The sequence below is a fragment of the Sinohyriopsis cumingii genome, unplaced genomic scaffold, assembly GCF_028554795.1.
Source record: "Sinohyriopsis cumingii isolate HCF-2022 unplaced genomic scaffold, ASM2855479v2 utg000426l, whole genome shotgun sequence".
NCBI lineage: Eukaryota > Metazoa > Mollusca > Bivalvia > Unionida > Unionidae > Sinohyriopsis > Sinohyriopsis cumingii.
The window spans coordinates 842,549-863,964 of NW_028315897.1; the positions used below are offsets into that span (position 1 = coordinate 842,549).

General features: G+C 33.6%; 1 protein-coding gene across 1 annotated transcript in view; it reads right to left on the bottom strand.

Moving 5' to 3' along the window:
• The window catches only part of LOC149774062 (E3 ubiquitin-protein ligase TRIM33-like), a 111,999-nt gene that overhangs the window by 23,169 nt on the left and 67,414 nt on the right, over positions 1-21,416 (bottom strand). Inside the window, exons 4-6 of the mRNA XM_089945724.1 lie at positions 14,071-14,094; positions 13,311-13,334; positions 11,202-11,219 (exon numbers count right to left, since the gene is read on the bottom strand). Of these exons, the coding sequence (XP_089801850.1) occupies positions 11,202-11,219; positions 13,311-13,334; positions 14,071-14,094 (66 nt within the window). The remainder of the gene's footprint in view (positions 1-11,201; positions 11,220-13,310; positions 13,335-14,070; positions 14,095-21,416) is intronic.

The window sequence follows — 21,416 nt, forward strand, 5'->3', positions numbered from 1 at the left end:
TGAACTCCGCATATTAAGCAACTCGACTTGCCTTTGTTTAACATTGTCACCCATCGTACAATACTAAGCAAACATTTCCAAATAATTTTTAGGACTTAATAATGCTTGTCTACGACGTTATATTGAAAGTAAATCCAGATTCTTCGGATCAAAATCATTTAATTATACTTGATTTAGGTAGCTGATATCGATGGTGAGAATATTCTCTATAATAAATTATGTAACGGTCCGATACAGATAAAGTCGCGAAAAAAGAATAAAACGAATTAGAACATAGCAATCTGCATTAGAACAGGTGATATGAGAGTTATATTTATATTACTTGTACCTCCCACATATACATTTCCTTTCTCTCTGTATGTTTCTGTCTCTCTATAACTCTCTTGCGAATCTGATCTTATTGTGAATTCGTTAAAAGATGTATTGAGATTTTGATAAATAAAGACTGTTGGCACTTAAGCATATTCCAGGATTGTGTGGTATATCAGCATATTCGTGACCTGAAATTCGTTCTCGTGATATTCATTTCTATATTGTTTTGGACTTGGTTTACAATACTGTACGTTCCTCTCAAATTCTAATTTTATAGCTTAAGTAATTAAGGTATTCGTTGAGTTTTGCAAACCTTGTTTCTTTTGCTGTATTATATTACTTAGTTTAAAACCAGTGAGTAGCAACCATGTATATAATATATTATGTACTCTTCCATGACGAGCCTTGTGGAAGAAGAAAAGCAGTCCAGAGTACATAAATTACACTAGATTACTCCATGGGATGAAAAGTAGCGTATAGGATCAGTACCTGTGTACAGGTTTCTGAATATAAGTTTCAACAATGCAGGGAGATTAAAACATAGATATTCAGATTTGTTTACATACATGATAGGTCATGATCAGTTAACAAAACTTGAAACAAATTTAAGTACCTCAGTCTAAATGAAAATTGAAGACTGCGGAATACTTTATGAGTGGTAGATAATCAGCGAGGAAGTAAGTATAATTCAGGGCCTGGTTATGATTGAACACGCAAACGTTTTGGATGCACCGTCAACCTGTGATGTTATTGAATGTGTGTATATGTGTGTGTGCTTGTGATTTGGATTTTTAACTTAGCTTTTACATTTTTTTCCAAGGGATACCGCTACGATGTCTGAAGTGTGACAGTTTATAGTGACGTATATTAATGGGGCATCAGTTTTTAGACATTTAATATCATGTTCCAACCTTTCACATTATCCTGACACTAATCTGACCAGTCCTAACATTAACCTCTTAATGATCAGCACCAAATGAGACAGTTAGTATTACTATTTTATAAGCCTTAGGTTGGAAATCCGCAAACTCAGCATCCAAGGCTGACGCTCAGACCACTTAGGCCACAAGAGCGGTGTGATGTTAGTGGACAAAAAGGAAAGGAGGATCAAACTTTCGATGTATATAGTCTGTAACCTAACTGTTTTTGATGCCAATCCAATGACGAAAATAGAGGGACTGTTTTCAAAATTGGAAATGCACCAATATTTCGAAACTAGATTACACTAACCAATATTGGCGGTGCCCATCGCAGATGATGCCTCCCATAAATGTCATTTTCACAACTTAGTTACGTTGATGATCTATTTGTGTAAGAGCATTGCCAGGGGAATCAGTGTACATCTTTAATAAACTTTTTCGACAAACTCTACAAGGTCAATATCAAAATGAGGAAAACCATGTGCAATCTAGAATGGAATGTTTTGACCATCTTTAAGTAGGTAGGGGTAATTGCAATCCAACCGTAACAAACTGAAGCGATCTACGTTAGAAACAAAGAAACAGGTTCCATCCTGCCTTTGGTTAGTCGGAATGAATATGAAATTCATCTCAAATTTTCCCGCTATAGTATGTACCTTTACGGACTTGGATAGAGCAGGGCAAGCCAATAAACTTGGATTCACGCCAGTAGTTACATTGTAACGCTCTTAACGGATAATTGATCAGAGCACGAACCCTAAATTTGCCAGAGTATCCGACACGACACAATTTTGCTATAGGACCACGAAGGATAAAAGTACCCGACCCTACTGCAACTATGCAATCGCTCTCTTGGGAGCAAAAGCGATCACCACATCTGAAAATACTCGACGAGGAAGTGTGAGTCTACGCAACAACAGGATCAGACCAGTGATCTTCATCATTCTGTTCAAGGATTAAGAACAAGAATACCCATATATGAGACTATCATCGACACCAACAAAATATCCATACTACGATGTTGCAAACGAGAACAGAAGACGTCGAAATCCAGAGCCAGTGGAATCATATACAGATTTATATTTGTGATTGAACCCAATGTTATAGGTGGGTAATTACAATATCATGAGATCTTCATGACCCCAGCCCCATCCCCAGCCAGATCAACTCCAAGACAACCCTGTCACTATCTGTTTTTATAGATAGTGTGAGTTGCTTTTGTTAGGTACACTTTGTATTCTAGGACAATAAATTATTTGCTGAATTTTACAAATCTTGTTGCTTCTCAAACTTTTCTATTACAAGGTTTAACACCAAAGAGTCTATATATATATATCCACACACCGGTTGCTGAGGAAGATATAAAACAGACGTATGGTCTGAAGTTGTCACAATTTCATGCATTATATTTTTGCGCTGGTCCTTTTATCCATGAGTAAATGTAACCAGTGATTTGAAAATATTTACCTTAAACAATCAACTTTTAAGGTAGAATATATGCTGTTCAATTGAAAGTAACATTATATAATAGACAACTAATAAAATGATGATGTATGCGTTCATCGATGTATGTTGTACTAATTCAGTAAGATATTAACCGTGGGTACACTTCCTGAAAAAAATCTCTTCAAGCGAATGCAACTTAATAGGGACAACAAATACTTATCTCGTTGCAAATATTTACTAAGTTTATCCAAATGGCACAGATCACAATTACCGCACAAAATATGAAATTTCATGTGCATATCAACCTGCTTATTTCAATTTTATTTTTACAGGTAAAATGTTTACAGCGTTCACATTAATAGAAACATGAATTGTTGATACTACATTCATATTAGTAGAAAACTGACATTTTGATACTACATTCACATGAATTGAAAACTGAAGTGTTGATACTACATTCACATTAATAGAAAACTGAAGTGTTGATACTACATTCACATTAATAGAAAACTGAAGTGTTGATATTACATTCACATTAACACAAAACTGAATTGTTGATACTACATTCACATTAATACAAAACTGAAGTGTAGGTACTACATTCACCTTAATAGAAAACTGAAGTGGTGATACTACATTCACATTAATAGAAAACTGAAGTGGTGATACTACATTCACATTAATAGAAAACTGAAGTGTTGATACTACATTCACATTAATAGAAAAGTTAATAGAAAACTGAAGTGGTGATAATACATTCACCTTAATAGAAAACGGAAGTGTTGATAATACATTCACATTAATACAAAACTGAAGTGTTGATAATACATTCACACTAATAGAAAACTGAAGTGGTGATACTACATTCACATTAATAGAAAACTGAAGTGTTGATAATACATTCACACTAATAGAAAACTGAAGTGGTGATACTACATTCACATTAATAGAAAACTGAAGTGGTGATACTACATTCACATTAATAGAAAACTGAAGTGGTGATACTACATTCACATTAATAGAAAACTGAAGTGTTGATACTACATTCACATTAATAGAAAAGTTAATAGAAAACTGAAGTGGTGATAATACATTCACCTTAATAGAAAACGGAAGTGTTGATAATACATTCACATTAATACAAAACTGAAGTGTTGATAATACATTCACACTAATAGAAAACTGAAGTGGTGATACTACATTCACATTAATAGAAAACAGAAGTGTTGATAATACATTCACACTAATAGAAAACTGAAGTGGTGATACTACATTCACATTAATAGAAAACTGAAGTGGTGATACTACATTCACATTAATAGAAAACTGAAGTGTTGATAATACATTCACACTAATAGAAAACTGAAGTGGTGATACTACATTCACATTAATAGAAAACTGAAGTGTTGATGCTACATTCACATTAATATAAAAGTTAATAGAAAACTGAAGTGGTGATACTACATTCACATTAATAGAGAACTGAAGTGTTGACAATACATTCACACTAATAGAAAACTGAAGTGGTGATACTACATTCACATTAACAGAAAACTGAAGTGGTGATCCTACATTCACATTAATAGAAAACTGAAGTGTTGATAATACATTCACATTAATAGAAAACTGAAGTATTGATACTACAAAGTTATTGTTGTAGAAATACCCATAATCGACAATAATTGCAATTGTTTAGTCTAACCAACTGAATATTATCATGAATATCACATATGATACGAACTCCTTGTATATGAGCACCTTGAAAATCCTAAACGAACCCCATCACTCCTACCAAATGTAGCAATGCACTACCTGGAAAACAATGTTAGCAATTTCAGTTTCTATTCGTTGTTAGCAATTAAAGCTTCAGAATTTAAAACATAATTTGACAGCTTTAATCGATAATTTAAGTATAAACATCCTTGCAGGAGATTGAAATGTAACGCTCTAACTCCAAATATAATTAGTTTTCTCTCAAAGCCATTGAGATATAAATGTATTGATACGTTTGAGCGTCGATGACTTATGGGATATATTGATAAATGGCTGGAGTGGATGTCTTGATGTACCAAAACTATCTGTAATATATATATATATATATATATATATATATATATATATATATATATATATATATATATATATATATATATATATATATATATATGGGGGTATACGTATGTGTGCGTGTTGAGATTGTTCTTTTAGATCTTGAATTATCTTAAATGTATTTATGAATCATCCTTAAAAACCCTAAAATATATTATATTTTGGTATTATTAGAGATAGTAACAGTATGTGTTTCGTTTGTAAGGACATACACTAACATTCAGAAACAAATCCTGAAAAGCAGATATCGAACATACAAATTAATTAATGCAACGAAGCACTGCGTGTAAGCAGAAGTTCCCATTTTAAGACCTTAATCTCTTTCAGCTAGTGATTTTAATATGAATCTTTAAAGATTTGTGATATATATGTTAGTAAATTCTATCGAACCATAGTTAATAGTTCCAGGACTTACAATTCAGCAACAGTTTATTAGTCAATATAAAAAACTGTATTCGTGCTTAAGGGATAGATTACTATGTTAACAGTGTACGCGAAATACACGAGAACATTTTGAAAAATATAGTATTTGATAAAAGCATCAGTCAAATTAAACTATAGCAGATGGCGGGGCATATGTGATTTCAGAATATTTTAACAAATTGAAGTTATAATATCATAACATAGTTGTATGTATTTACAATATTTGATCAACAATGCTTTAACATACTTGTAAGATGACTAAAAAGAAGTTCAAAAATATAACAAATACAAAATATAACAAGTGTTTCTAATAAGGTGAACAAAATTTAAACGGGATAACTGTTTAGGAAAATGCAAATATTTCTATAGCATGTATGGGAAGCAAAAGTGAAGAATTATTTGGTTTGGCTGTAAAGGTTGTAAAGGAGAAACTTCCATACAATACATTATTAAAGCACGATGAGATTGTAACATCGGCTTAAATAGAGTTGAACAATGATATTGCAGTGGTGAGTACATCGCTAAGGGTTATTAAAATAACTCAGGAAGAAGCTGATAAAATATATACAGAATACAACCAATGGTTGCATGTGCAGTAGTATAAAAAAAGGAAATTTAGATTCAAGCTACGGATCTATGTAAGCGCATTATATACCACATGCCTTTTTTCCCCGAAAACATACACTAGTGAATCATCACGACGATCATACGGGTGAGGTGAAGTCGTGCTTGACGATTGCATTTGAGGTCCCCGTGAGGGAAAAACACAGTGGCGCCTGGGTTTTCAAACTGTTTACTTGATTCATACGCCCCCATACATCACATCCCAGCTTGGATCTGCTCCGCTGGCAACTATTCGTGTTTGTCCACAGAACAGTCGGATATTTTATAATTCCGCTAACAGCATATCAAACTATGTTGTATCAAGAATGGTATCTTCAATAGCCAACGACTTTACTAATCATGCTGAGACTACTTTGTGACGCAGGTAGATATTTTCCTAAAATGCATTATTCGCGAATGCAGCATGTATTTCAATTATTTTACGACAGCCGACAGCCAAAAGGGTTAATATGTACATGACCCGAACAGCAATTGCGACTAGGACTGCAACTGTTATTTTTGTCATAATTATAGCAACGTCTGTGCCATAGGTGGACGCACTAGCAAGTAAACAAGTAACATCTACTAACTTACGCTTGCGCTTATATTTTGCTAGTTTAAAGGTTCCCTTTGAGTTGTTGTTCCTCCTCGATTTTATGATAGCACAAGTATAGCCTTGAGGGTCAGTCGCACGTTTTATATCAAGAGTCTTTTAGGTTTACTTAGAACAACTTAAATCCGCCCCTGTGTGGTGCTGGTAACGATTGTTCCAGCTGTTACACGGTCAGATGCGTCTTTGGTAAACAATAGTCTGAATTTATTTTTCGCCAGTCGAGTTAATGTTTTTGATTCTATATAATTTACTTGAAAATTAATCGCAGTAGCTTTCTCGGAATATAACAAGAAAGATTATGCTACATGTGCTCATCTTTATGTCGATGTTGTCGTCTGTATTTTAAAATGCATTTGATACAGCTATTACACGGTTCAGTGTTGTAAGAAATAAAGCAGCTCTTAATGGATGCTAATATCCATTTAAAAACGCCATGTAGTCCCATGGTTCGTATTCGAAGGAAAGGCAACACAAAGGAGTCTCCATTAAGACTTGTTTTCCAATCTGAAGCACAGTGTACAGAATTTCCAGTAAAATACTTATTTTATTACCGAAAATAAAATATATAAAGTGGCTAGGCTGTAAAAAAAAAGGGGGGGGGGGTCGGTTGTTTTTTGCTAAATTAAATTTTTAACCCATTATTGATCATATTAAGCCGTGGAAGTGAGCGCTAAATTTAATTCCGAAGGAAACAGTAATGCAGCAGATTTGGGTTGCCTTGAGAACGTATCGAACCTGTGACCCTTGGATCGTGAGTCCGAGGTTTATCCATGTAGCTAATGTATAACAAAATGTGAATTATTTATCCTTCTAGATGGAGATAAACAACGATTTACATTGAAAACATTATCAACTCGAGACATTCATGGATATAATACTAACATTTAGCTGCAGAGCAAAAACTGACATCGTATAGAACCGTCATACACCACTGAAACAATCAAAATATAACTTAACGATTTTTTCGTTTACGTCAGTGCGACTTGCATTAAAGAACAATCAACTGACGATCTGATTAAAGGTATGAGGTTCCCATTATTTAAATTTGAACTTGCTATGATAATCGCCAGAAAGGCAAAGACAGGCGCGTTTGCAAGAAGGCATTTGATAGGGTAAACACTTACATAACAATAAAATATCACACTAGAATTGCAGTTAACAGTGATCTTAGTTGCTACCTCACTTTCTTCACTTTTATTTAGTCTATAGTAATAAATATATCATATGATTGAGAATATATGTATTCACATCTATGACAAGGCACGTGAGTTCGATCCGCGGCCGAGTCATAACAAAGATTTACAGAAATGGTACTAACAGCTGTCTCGCTAGGCGCTCAGCATTAAGAGATTCCTGGTTACAGGATAATATGACAGGGTGGGACATGATGCTACATGTCTGCGGCATGATGCCCCAGTACTAGACATCACTATAAACTGTCACACTGCAGACATCGTAGCGATATGACTGAAATATTGTTAAAACTACGCTAAAAATCCAAATTCTAGAAACAGGCACACACATAACAAGGCACCAAAACATTATATTGAAGAAAAACAATTAGTTTTCCCGAATGCAATGTTTTATCAGGATGCTATCAAGTAAAGATGAGAATCGAGGTAGAATGTATAAACGTTTGATACATAAATGATTGTTTATGAGATTCTGAGTGCCTACTATCAATTCACTGATTTACAACAGTTTAAACAGTTTTTGAATATCCGACATTCCAAAGCCATCTCAGTCATAAACCTTTGGTAACAGTACATTTGCATTTTGAACATCCCAATGTGAGGTATAATATCCATTCAAATTTGTTCCAGATTAGTTTACCTAATGCACACTAGTTTATGTCTTTAATGTATTTACTCTTGTTTCTTTGTAAAGACATTATATTCATTTGTCACATCATCTAGTAACTACGTACGCAATTTCGTCAGCTGTTTTAAAACTTTATAACTAAGCATGATTCAGACAGATATATATATTTTATCAAGGACACCCTATTTAATATATATATATATATATATATATATATATATATATATATATATATGTCCGCTCCAATGCTTCAGAAGAAAATTAAACCATCAATGATTTGAAAGCTGTTGAATCTAGATAAACCGACTTTCAAAGGTTCATCAATAATTTCATTTCGAAGCTATGCATATGCCGCTGAAACAACTAATGAAACATAGAATTAACCTAATATCTCTGAATATCCATCAAATTATTTAAAAGTGTGATCTTAATATATGTTCCCTTTTATTATCGATACTCAGAAAAAAGCATGTAGCAACGTATCTCTTTCAGGTCAAGATAATTTCCGGTCCACTGGCTAGCAAACATGTTGGATGCGTTTAATTGAATTACGAAAATTCTCGCCTTAATAAGAGGTGCGAGAAAAGAGACTGTCACTTGAGAATATGCATAACGATTACCATGTGATCTTGCATTAAGAGTTGAATATTCAATTGTTCCGTAGATTCTTGGTAACACAACGTAAGCTATTCGAATGAACCGAAGATAGTTTTCGCGCAAACATTTAAATTTAGCGCAAACGAGAGAGGGTAAACATTCAAGCAATAGGTCAGGAGAAACAGTAATTATCCAGAACGATGGATTCTGTTTAGTAGGAAAGAATAAATGCATGGCTTGAGCATTAATTTACTCAGAGACCCATACCTTGACCACTAGCGGTAAAAAGAAGTACCATTTTCTGATGCAAATATTCATTACAAATATCTCTGATATGACTATTAAAGCAGACTAGTTCTTTAAAGCTCACGTGTGTACCAACAATCAGGTCTAAATTACAGTAAGTCAGATAATCAATTTAAAGACAAAAGACAGTTAGGACACAACCACGTGCTTATAAAAGGACCCTTTCAGTCAGGAAAGGCTCATAACCGTAAGAATAACATGGTCAAGGATTTAAGGAGTCGACACATCTCGAAAGCTTGTCCTGCACGAAAAGGTTTTGTCCAGAGACTAACAAATAAAATAAATATGGTATGGAAGTCCTTTATCGTGCGCAGATGTTTGAGTATCTTATTGCGCCAATCAGCATTAGTCTAATCTAAGGTACGAAGGTAGTGACGCTTGTGGTACCGACAACGGTCCAGATGTTATGGTTTTACGCAACGCCGTGTTTATAGACGTCTTGGTAAAGCAAAGTATTGTTATGGATGACCAAATGCTAGGTTGGAAATCTCTCTGTATCTTGTTGTATTGAAAGACTGGTCAATTCCCGTCGCTTTAATTGAATTCGAGACTCATTTTCCTAACGGAAACAATCGCGGCAATACCAATATAAGACTTAACAAAACGAAGCATCCAGGGCTCCAGATATTCGTCTGTCACAATTTCAGTTATCCATTACAAAAACGGACGAAACTAAGCCAGGTGTGCAGAAGTGGAAAGACACGCTACAAAACTATACAGTTCTAGAAGACTTAACCGAAATCTCGAGTGACCAGTTTAAGCGGGATCAAAGGCATGAAGTGTCTTTGAGATTAACAGCGTTGCAAATTGTGTCCGGTACCGTTATACATTGAAACGCCGGGGGAGGGAGAGGACATATATACTTGGAACTTGCATCATCTGTCGGTAGGAACTTCCTCCAACTTGTTGTCTCTTGTTATTGTAGGTTCATTGTACTTTGAGTGACACGGGAATGCAATGTAGTTTTTTACTTTGACATTACAAAATGATAAGGTGTTAGTCAAAGTGTATTGGCCTTCCGTAATATTTTCATTTTCTCACGCTAGTTTTGCATATCTGCATGTATGTATATTTCTCTCACATTAAGAATACTTACATCAGAATTGTCGTTAATATTCCATTTAACAATACATCTATAAATACAAGATGTACTGACACTATATGTGACATTAGCAGCACCAAACAACCGTTTAAAGACGCATGGTTACACAAAGTTAAATGATATTTGGTTACACTATCCACTTGTCATGTGTTTGTGATCCTATATTTCTCATTGTAAATGCGTAAGTTGATACAGTATTGTTATTTAAGTTTTGGACTCAGTTATGTGCTGTGTTTCAAGATCTTGCATTATCTGGGTTTCATTAACTTCTTGTAATATCACCTGAACAGGAAATACTTACATATATACATGCATACACATACATACATACATACATACATACATACATACATACATACATACATACATATACATCTCGTTTAATTCATGCGGTGTTTTATTACATTAATCTTGGTGATATAATGCAAAGAAAAGAAAATAGAACCACGGTTTCTTCTTAGAACATAAACAAGGTGTGAACATAATCCTATGAGTTATAGCCAGCAGTGGAAAAATACAACAAACAAGCCTGCAGCCGTTGGAGGCTTGAGTACAGCGTTATCAGTTACAATGATAGTTTCACAATTACCTGGCAGAACAGAAGACAGTCTGACCGGTACTTTACTGATAAGCATTTTCCCAGTATAATCTGCACTTTCTTATATGAATTTCCTTTTTGTAAAATTATTGTACGTCTTCTTTACCGTGCAGAATGCACGTACCTTTATTATGAAATGCATCATGTATTACTGTAAAAAGAAAACTTCGTTATGAGCTAACGAAAAACAATAAGATATATATCCTAATGTGTTCGGAACTAGTGTCACTGATATATTATCGTCTAAAACTACTTAAATGAATTGAAGGCTTTACGATCAGCCGCTCAGTAGCAATTAAGTTCGAGTAATATATATTATATAATGCATAGCGTGTTCAAATCAGTACTTACCATTGGCCACTTCAAGCGCTGAAAGAACAGAATAAGCGTGATAATATAAACGGTGAAATATACTTCTCGTAGGTGGTTTTAATATTTATTTTGTAATTCATGTAGACGTTTAGAGATCATAGGCTTAAAAAAATGCATACTTTATAATGATTTTGTGAAAGTAGATACAATTGTTTAGATCTTTTGATTCTTAAGAATGCTATTTTCCGTTCTTCCCCGTAAAACAAAATAAACTTCATATTCGAAACAATGAATATACTTCCCGCATTTTCTTTACAATCTCACACTATGTCTCCGAAATAGAAAATATTCCGAGTAGCTGTAAATTGTTATACACTGTTACAGAGTACAATCTGCTTTTACAGAGTACAATCTGCTTGCTGTGACTAGAGCCGTTTAACTACCTTCCACTACAATTTTTATGATGCTTGATTCCAGCATCTTCTTCGGTATAAAATGTATGGTCTCGTGATCCTTACGGTGTTGTTGTGGCATGAACGAAACTTTGATGAGAACGTTTAATAGTTGAGTAACCTCTATGTTATGCATCATATATTTATCTGTATCCATGTTATATATCCAGTAATGGGAATGTCGAATATCAAGCCATATAAACTTTCGTTGTCTCATTATTGTCAAAGGCCACATTTTACTCGCTGTCTACTAGGTAACTTAGAATAAGGTTTTGATTGAATTGTAACGATTTATAAACTCGTTTGCACAAGCCATATAAACATTTTTAGCATCATTCATACACATGATACCTCATAAGATGTTATGCGTAACTCTGGAAGAATAGTCATCTATTGCATAAAGCAGGAGTGGCAATAACAAGATTTGCAATATTGCCATATTAGATATCGTGAATACCCTATACTGTTATGACCATCTACTCAGAAGGAATAGCGATAACATCATTTTCAAGACGGCTGCTGTGGTGACCATGTTATATGTCCGATGAGCACAATTTACATTTAGGACACACTAAGCTTGCGATGGGTGTATGTGTGTAACGTTTTATGGCAATCCTCCACGTGGTGTACGATGATCAAATATAGTGCTGACAGACAGACGGATAATAGATAACATAAAAACTCATAGTCTATTCTTGTCTACAACAAAGTGTCTTACTATAGTAAGTTGTGTCACTCGGACACATATTTTCCTGGGATATTTATACCAAAAGAACGTAAAATAATTAAAGAGTAATCATTGGTTAGTAAACGATATAACTGCGAGGACACTGAAATGAAATCAAACCTAATTTGCAGGGTTTGAGATCTAAATGTTTGGGAAACACAGCATCACAACCTTCAAGGTATAACCCTATCTCTCCTGACAATTGTAGCAAAATGCCAATTGTTTCTTCAGTACTGGAGAGGAAAATCTACATAAAGGATCCGAATTATATTGGGGTTTTCATGTTTGTATTAAACATTTACATCTTCCTTTCTCTACAGAAAATCTAAAGTTGTATTATGAACTTATTAATGTATAGTTGGAATCAAACATAAATCCATTTTGTTATATGAGAATATAAAGTATTTTGATTACGTGATGTGATCGGAATGTTATTTGATAACTCATCATAAATAATAAAAAGGGGCGTGATAACTAAACCGTAACTTTATGCTCAGTAGTGTGTGTGTGTGTGTGTGTGATTTGGATTTTTTATGTAGCTTTAAAGAAATTTCAGTCATATCGCTACGATGTCTGCAGTGTGGCAGTTTAAAGTGATGTCTAGCACTGGGGCATCATGCCTCAGACATGTAGCATGATGTCCCACCCAGTCACATTATCCTGACACCAGGCCGACCAGTCCTAACACTAACCTCTTAATGCTGAGCGCCAAGCGAGGCAGATGTTAATACCATTTTTGTAAGTCTTTGGTATAACCAGCCGGGGATCGAAAGCACGGCCTCCTGCATCCGAAGCGGGCGCTCTTATCACTAGGCCATCGGATGGGGTCCTATACTTAATAGTAAATGATGGCTTAAATTCGATGAATACATATTTTAATGAACATATGTGTCTTAATAATCAAATAAAAACCATAAGAAATACATATCTTACCCTTCAATGACTTAGAGGAGATATACTGATACTTACATATGCTTGTATCTGCTTTATTCCCTGAAATAATATAACAAATGTGATATTGGAAACGGTGAAACAAGCGTAGCTTATTAGGTCTCAAAAACGGGAAACAAACGCATGCGAAAATACAATTACAACGTATGCCGCTACTTTCGCTGAATATTCCATAGGAGCTGACGTTTAACCTAATCTACTAGTCAACCTTTTAACAACGACGGGACTATGCAATACTGAACTTACTCATCGCGTAAGTTTTGATAAATACGATACGGAAGTGTTGCCTGTATTTCTAAAATTGTATACCAGACACTAAAACAAAAGTAATAATTCCATTTTCCTTTGTTTGACGGTGAATTATAAGATACAACAGATAATGTTAGTCACATTATATATTTTAGAGAAAAAAATGCACTCATTAACATATATATACAATGCTTGTGATATTATGGCTCATCAGTCAATAATTTAACATGATTAGCAGGGAGACAATGTCATATTATACTAGGCACATCTTGAAACAAACGTATAATTCCTAAGTAAATACATACATGCAACTTCTCTTTCCGACTAAAGCGATAAATGCGCGATATTGGAAAATATGAACGAGACAAGATTTTTAAAATAATCCTGCCTTGTTAAATGATAACAGATATGCGATAAATTTGAAGAATAATTAAGTTTCATCAATATATGCGTTGTAGAAATCATATGTTAACTTTATGTAATGCAAAATATTTACCTATTTAATGAAAACACATATAATTGTACTTACACTTTCTTTCTTCTCTCTTTCGTTCTTAAAGAATACAATAATCCAGTTATTAGACAAGGTAAAATATTTTCCGCGTATTTGCTCTCAAATGTGAGAGTAGACAAGCATGAAAATGTTTGTAAATGAAAATACATTTTAAGTCATAGTGAGCAAGTAATTATTCCTGAAAAAAAATATAATAAATCTGATATTAGACAAGGTTCTATAAATTCGACTTATTTGTTCTCAAAAGATGGAGGAAATAGGTATGCACATATTCACAAATGGAAAAATGTGTAAGTCACAGGTGTAAGTCATTGCATAAAATAAGGTAATCCAAACTAGTTGTAGTTAGAACTGATCTATTGTAATCTATTGTAAGGCATGTATCATATATAAATCTATGAATTGCAACTTTTCTGTCTTTTCTTTATCCTGAAGAAATATAAATTAACAAGCTGTAAAGTTTTAATCCATTTAGTACTTTAAAGTCTTTTGGCAAAACGTACAGAGCGAAGCTGATTACACAAATAAATAAAACGGCTGACAGCTCATCATCAAATCTGCACTTTCTTTCTGCAGTTTATGTTTTGTTCTTGTTTCACACTTTTCGCCCTCAAACTGTGCATATAACACTATCAAGTCAATAATCCCTGAATGAACATTTGGACCGAAGGCAGAAAACCAACCGTGGATGCGGTATGGCGGGCTCGGGGAACTGAATAGATAAACGAACATTTTTTAGAATTATAAAACGTTTATAAGGATGTTGATATATACTGGCTGCAACCAACCAATCAAGCTTAATGCCCCCCAAAAATATGTTACATGTTGATGAAATACATTTATAATTATTGGTATCATTAGTCATTGATGTGTGTCTAATATAGCTAGTTCAAAATGGCTTCATGCAGACGATAACATCAGGTCTTGTTCTGAAAGATTGTAAGTATATCCCACTTAACCAAAACACGAAGCTTCATAATTCGTTGAAATTCTCCCACCGAATTAAAAGCAAAATATGTATTAGTGTTGAATTCACGACGGATGGCAGCAGTTACTTAGACTTCATTTTTAGATTGAAGCAAGCGCGTTGTTTCAATAAATTGATATTGAAGCAGCTAAAGTGCGACAGCAGGTTTACTTGTAGCTACAAGCGCAATAGCGGAATCAAAATAACTAATGCAAACACAATCCACATATCTGATAAAATATATTACTATCATTTGATAGACCTTTGTTTCAAATTAAAGTAAACGTGTTCAGTACCGAAGAATTAAGGGATACATAAATCTAAGCTGGTGTCGTTCTTAAGTTGCATCAAGATCATTAAACTTAAATATCGAGTTTGCTTCAGTCTTTAAACGAAACCATGTACTCTGCCGACGAAATATTATTTAGGACGGGAGTCATAAAAGATAGTATCAACACAAAAATATAAAAGTCAAGAATGGGATGCGTGAGATTAAAAGAAAGTTTCAACATGAAAATCAGAAAGTAAACCTAAAAACAATACAACATTAGGATGCCGCGAGTTTCGACCTCGCGACCCCTCGTTTGGCATACGAGAGTCATAAAAGAAAATTTCACCATGAAAATAAAAATGTATTACAAAAATAGAAAAAATGGGATGCGCGAGTACAAACGAAAGTTTCAACATTAAAGTCAAAAAGAAGAGAAATCTGGGGGTGCCTGGAGTTCGAACAAGCGACATTTTGTTTGGAAAACGCTAGTCATAAAAGAAAAAAACGTTTCAACATCAAATACAAAAAGTATATATAATAAAATGAAAAATAATATTTTGATGCGAGAGTTGAAAACGAAGTTCAAATATAAAATTATAAAAAAATGAAAATTCGGATGCCGCTAGTTTAGAACAAGTTTAACTCTTGTTGGACCGACGAGAGTGAAAAAAGAAGGTTTGACAAACAAATTTAAAAAAGCAAAAGAAATAAAATAAAAAAAATATGATTCGCGTGTTGAAAAGAAGGATTCAATACAAAAATACATTAAAAGTAAAACACAAAATAAAATATTGGGATACCGCGAGTTTCTAACTCGTTACCTCTTGTCTGGCAGACGTTGCTCATACAAAAACGATCCAACATAAAAAAAAAACGTTTTACACAAGTGAAAAAGTAAAATAAAAAATAAAAATTGTGATGAGCAAGTCTAAATGAAAGTTCCAACATAATCTTTAAACCAAAAAATGTATCAAGACTGGGATGCCACAACTTTTAAACTCGTGACCTCTTGTTCAGCAGACATTTTTCTTAAAACAACTATCCAACATAAATGCTTTTCAAAGAAAGTGAAAAAGTAAAATAAAAAATACAAATTGTGATGAGCGACTTTGAAAGAAAGTTTCAACATAATCTTTAAATATATATACACACATATATATATATATATATATATATATATATATATATATATATATATATATATATATATATATATATATATATATATATATATATATATATCAAGACTGGGATGCCACAACTTTTAAACTCGTGATCTCTTGTCTGGCAGACGTTGGTCATAAAATAACGATTGAACATGAAATCTTTGTAAGAAAAGTGAAAAGTAAAATAAAAAATAAAAGCTGTGATAAGCGAGTTTAAAAGAATGTTTCAACATAATCTTTTAAAAAAAAATATATCAAGACTGGGATGCCACGAGTTTTAAACTCGTGACCTCTTGTCTGGAAGACGTTGGTCCTAAAAGAACCATCCCATATAAAATCTTTTGTAAAAAAACTAACAAAATAAACTAAAAAATAAAATTGTGATGAACGAGTTTAAAAGAATGTTTCAACATAATATTTAAAACAAAATAAAATATATCAAGACTGGGATGCCGCGAGTTTTAAACTCGTGACCTCTTGTTTCACAGACGTTGGTCATTAAAGAAATTTCCAACATCAAGCTAAAATGTTACAAAGACAAATTTTAAAAAAATACTGGACGCGCAATTTGAAAATAAAGTTTCAACATAAAATACAAGAAAAGTAAGCAACTTTTTAAAAACATGAGATGTGCGAGTTTAAAATGAAGTTTGAGCAAAAAATTAAACAAAGAATTAAATATAAAATATAAAAGACAAATTGAGACAACACGAAATTTCGAACTCTCGACTTCTTGTTTATCGAGTTGGACACACAAACAAATATGGGTGTTTATATATTAGATTGCAGTTGTTGAGCTAAAATTGTCAAGTATCATTTAATGAATATAATGGGGATAGTGGTTCAGGTTTAATTTTTCCAACATTGTGCTGAGTATGCATAATCGATCATTCTGGTCCATTTTATCCAGTTTTTAAAGCAATTTGTAAAGTCTTGTATCTAAACAGTATATCCGACAAGTTAATGCAAAAATGGGACCTATTGTTTGCTCATTTCGAATAACTGGTACAACTTAATGTTGTGCACATTTTCAGTGTCTTCTTAATAATCATACCCACACAAATTCTCTTTTGTGGCAAAGTTAAAAGAGACGAATCTGCCTCGTTGTTTTCAAAATACCTCCATTTATGCAAACAGTACTTTGAGTTTAGTAAATATTAATAGTGAACACTCTTTCTCCATACTTTTAAATCCTAGATTTATGACAGTATCTGCACAATCAGCAATATCGCCATCATTCATTCTACTAAATTGTCAATTATAACTACTATTATGTTTATATATTTCTATCTTAATTTGATAATCAAATTAGAAATACAGAGATCAAAATCATATGCCTTAGAATGATATCGTTTGTTTCCTATATTAGAATGATAAATTGTGTATGATGCCGATCATCGTAGCCAGATACATAGAGACGATTATTATACATTTTGACTTAGATATCCTACTTCACATGTAACATAAACTATGGTGCCAAGATTATTGAAACTCTCCATACAAATACTACAGTCATGTCGTCTCGCTGCCATTTTGGAGGTACTTTCGTTTTGATTAACCACTATAAATATGGTAACATAGGTTTCAGCCAAGCGCATGCTCAGTCTCACTTAAGTTTATATTAGCCTATTATTCCAATATAATTTAATAAAATGCAAACATAAACCAAAGAAACGAATTTAAATAGGTCTGCTTCTTCATGTTTTCAGTATAATTACCGTCTTAAGAGTTTACAAGCAAAATAATTATGACTTAGAATTTTTCACATGGGCTCGTATCATTGTTTCCAATTTACCTGGCATACATATACTATATAGTACATGTATGACAGGTAAACTGTAAGCAACGATACGAATACGAACCCCTATGGAATTTTTCAGCTCAACACACTGACCTATATTATATCCAAGTCAGTCACAAACTGTGCAATCAAAATAGTTTTGCAAGGGACATTACCTTTTTAGGTTGGTTACTGGTTGAATAATGTGTCTGTGTCTGTGTGTGTGTGTGTGTGTGTGTGTGTGGGTGGGTGTGTGTGGGTGTGTGTATCTGGTGTAAACCGATGACATTATTGAGATTACACACCAACGTACCGAGGACACACCTCCAACCAATGACGTCATCGGTTTGAAAAATGGTAAAATCTTGGTTCTCCCAAGTATTTTAGCCTAGAATAACGTAAAATCATGATTTGCATGAAGGTCCCCGTTTACACGCTTGGTACTTGTTTATATATATCTTTTTTCCGAAGCTGGTGATACACACACCGGAAACCATGTCCTAGATTGCCCGGTGGAAAACTTGTAGAGAGATCTCCACTATCAAATTACATGTTTGCAAAAACTTATTATCTCCCTTTAGATCAAAGCATCAGGTACCATCTACTAAGCTAAACTATAAGAAGATAAGCTGGTGCATATAACAATCCTAGGTACTTTTATTAATATTTCATGCATGTGAGACAATAGTGTTGGGAAACTCACGATACATTCATACCATACACGTCCAATCTACGACATGTACGACAGATGTACATCAAAATGCTATTGGAAATACGCATGAATTCATTGTAGAGTTGGAATGAAATTGCTAATTATATCCGACCCATCTGTAAAAGTACAACGTCCTGTTTGCGGCGATATTTTACACACCTAAAGATATTGAAAAGACATCATTGATATGCAAAATTTATTTCATTGTTTTTTAAATGAGCTATATATATATATATATATATATATATATATATATATATATATATATATATATATATATAGCAGATATGAACCAATTGGCAAATCCCGTTAAGGTGCGATTGAATTATCACTAATCAAATTTGGAAGTTACATGCACATAACTTCAGTAAATATATAGAAAGATAAATATATTATACACAGGTCAAATATGTGTCATCAAGATGATCAAGCCCAAACTGAAACATTTAATTACAGCAATGTTTTTCATTATCACGCGCTTAAGACCGGCGACTAAACAGTCATAAACTGTTGAATGCATTCAATGTTCTTTTAAATGTATATACTTGCTTCAGATGGTGATTGGATGACTTTGGTGAGCATATGATGAATTGTCATTGTATCGATAGTTCTGTTGTAAACTAAGTCTTATTAAAACAACACACAGCATGTAAAAACAAGGCGTAAGTCTATATTGCATTCCCAAATTTAAAGAGGTTTTAACAATAGCCAAAACGCTCAGGATGTTCTACTGGACCAACTCGTATTTATAACTTAACATAACATTTATTTAGAGCTGCATTATACTATAATATTCTTACTCATTTAGTCTTTTCTTCAGTATTTTCAAACAGAAGGTGACGCGGAAAAAAAAAACTGTCTAACACTTCCAATCAGCGATACAAAACACCTTTACGTGGTACCTTGAATTAGCAAACGTATAAACTAAGTGATTTGGAAGGTAAACCAAGAGAGTGTTGTACCATTAAAGTATATTCTTGTTCATTCATTGCTCCAAACCAATAAAACAGGATAAAATGTTTCTAAAAATGTATTAGACAAGTATCCCCATCCACTAAATATATGCATACATCTTCTCTCATAGAACTATGTTCTTCGCTTCTGCAATTACTGAACTTTAAAACATCTTAGGAGGTTTCAATTCAGTTAACATTGATAAGTTATTATTGCTGCTGTTGTTGTTGTTGTTATCGATGTTTTAGTCTATCATTATTCTTTGTGTTGAGGTTGAGATAAAACACTAACAGATTACAACAGAAAAAAATGTTGTATGCATCATCGATTTATTAAAAAAGTGACTTGAAAAATAAAAAGCCTCCGTGAAATGCACAATATGGGTAACACAAATATTCGTTCGTATTTTCAACTTTATATCTGCTAATGCCAGAGAGAGAGAGAGAGAGAGAGAGAGAGAGAGAAGATTCGTACGCGTGTTATGCAATGATGATATTACTATATTTTGTCACAAAGCGAATAGTCATTACTAATAAGGCGAGTTTCCTGCCATACATGCTCAAATCCAGCAAAAGAGTATTGCTATAAGCCAGGGGTATTTGCTTGACGGAGCGGTGTCAAACCCTGGCACGATTTCACTAGAAGTCATAAGTTTATCCCACATTTCCAAAGACTTCTATACAACTTCGGTTATAAATTAAAAAGCCCGACGTGCCATTCTATATATAAATTTTTCGCTAATCAATGCAAGACCACGGATCTCAAAATTTGATAAATATCTATCAACCGCACATCTGCATGGTTTATCTTCATCAACTTTCCGTACCGTCAGCAGTTCACGCCGTAGAAACTATACAACTATCCTCTAAAACAGGGAACTATTTTTCCTGCGCCACTTTAGGTCAGTCAATCCCATGGTTCAAGGCACATTTCGCCAGTACAAATGCGTCACATTTGCCACCATAGCGACATAAATGGTATCTACCTAGTCCCTTCTTGTTTATTCCTTTGTGTAATTTACCGGTCTCCTACCGTAAATACTGCCATTACAGTCACACAACCAATTTACACCATTAGGTTTTAATAGGGACTATATTACGACAGGGACACCTAAGCAGTTTTGACCTGAATTCACTAAAAGTCAACCATGGCATCATGGAAACTCACTAAGACTTCACTCCTACTAAATGGCTAACTATTTCGGGCTTATGAATATTTATATAGCATCGAGTTCCAATAATTAAACAAGTAATCACACAAATCTAAGAATTACATAAAACGGGGCGATATAACCAAATGTGCATACTCCAAATTTATTACGATATGATCTCCAAAGCGGTGGATTAGTCCGAATCGTGTTATGTCGTACCAAAGTCTAATTGCAGGACAATCAGTCAGTCAATAAATTCATCAGTCAGTCAAAAACAACAAGTTATATATTCAAAAAATTATGTAATTGCCCTAAAGAACAGTTGTAGACGAAACCCTTATACAGGTTACAGTTACTTAAT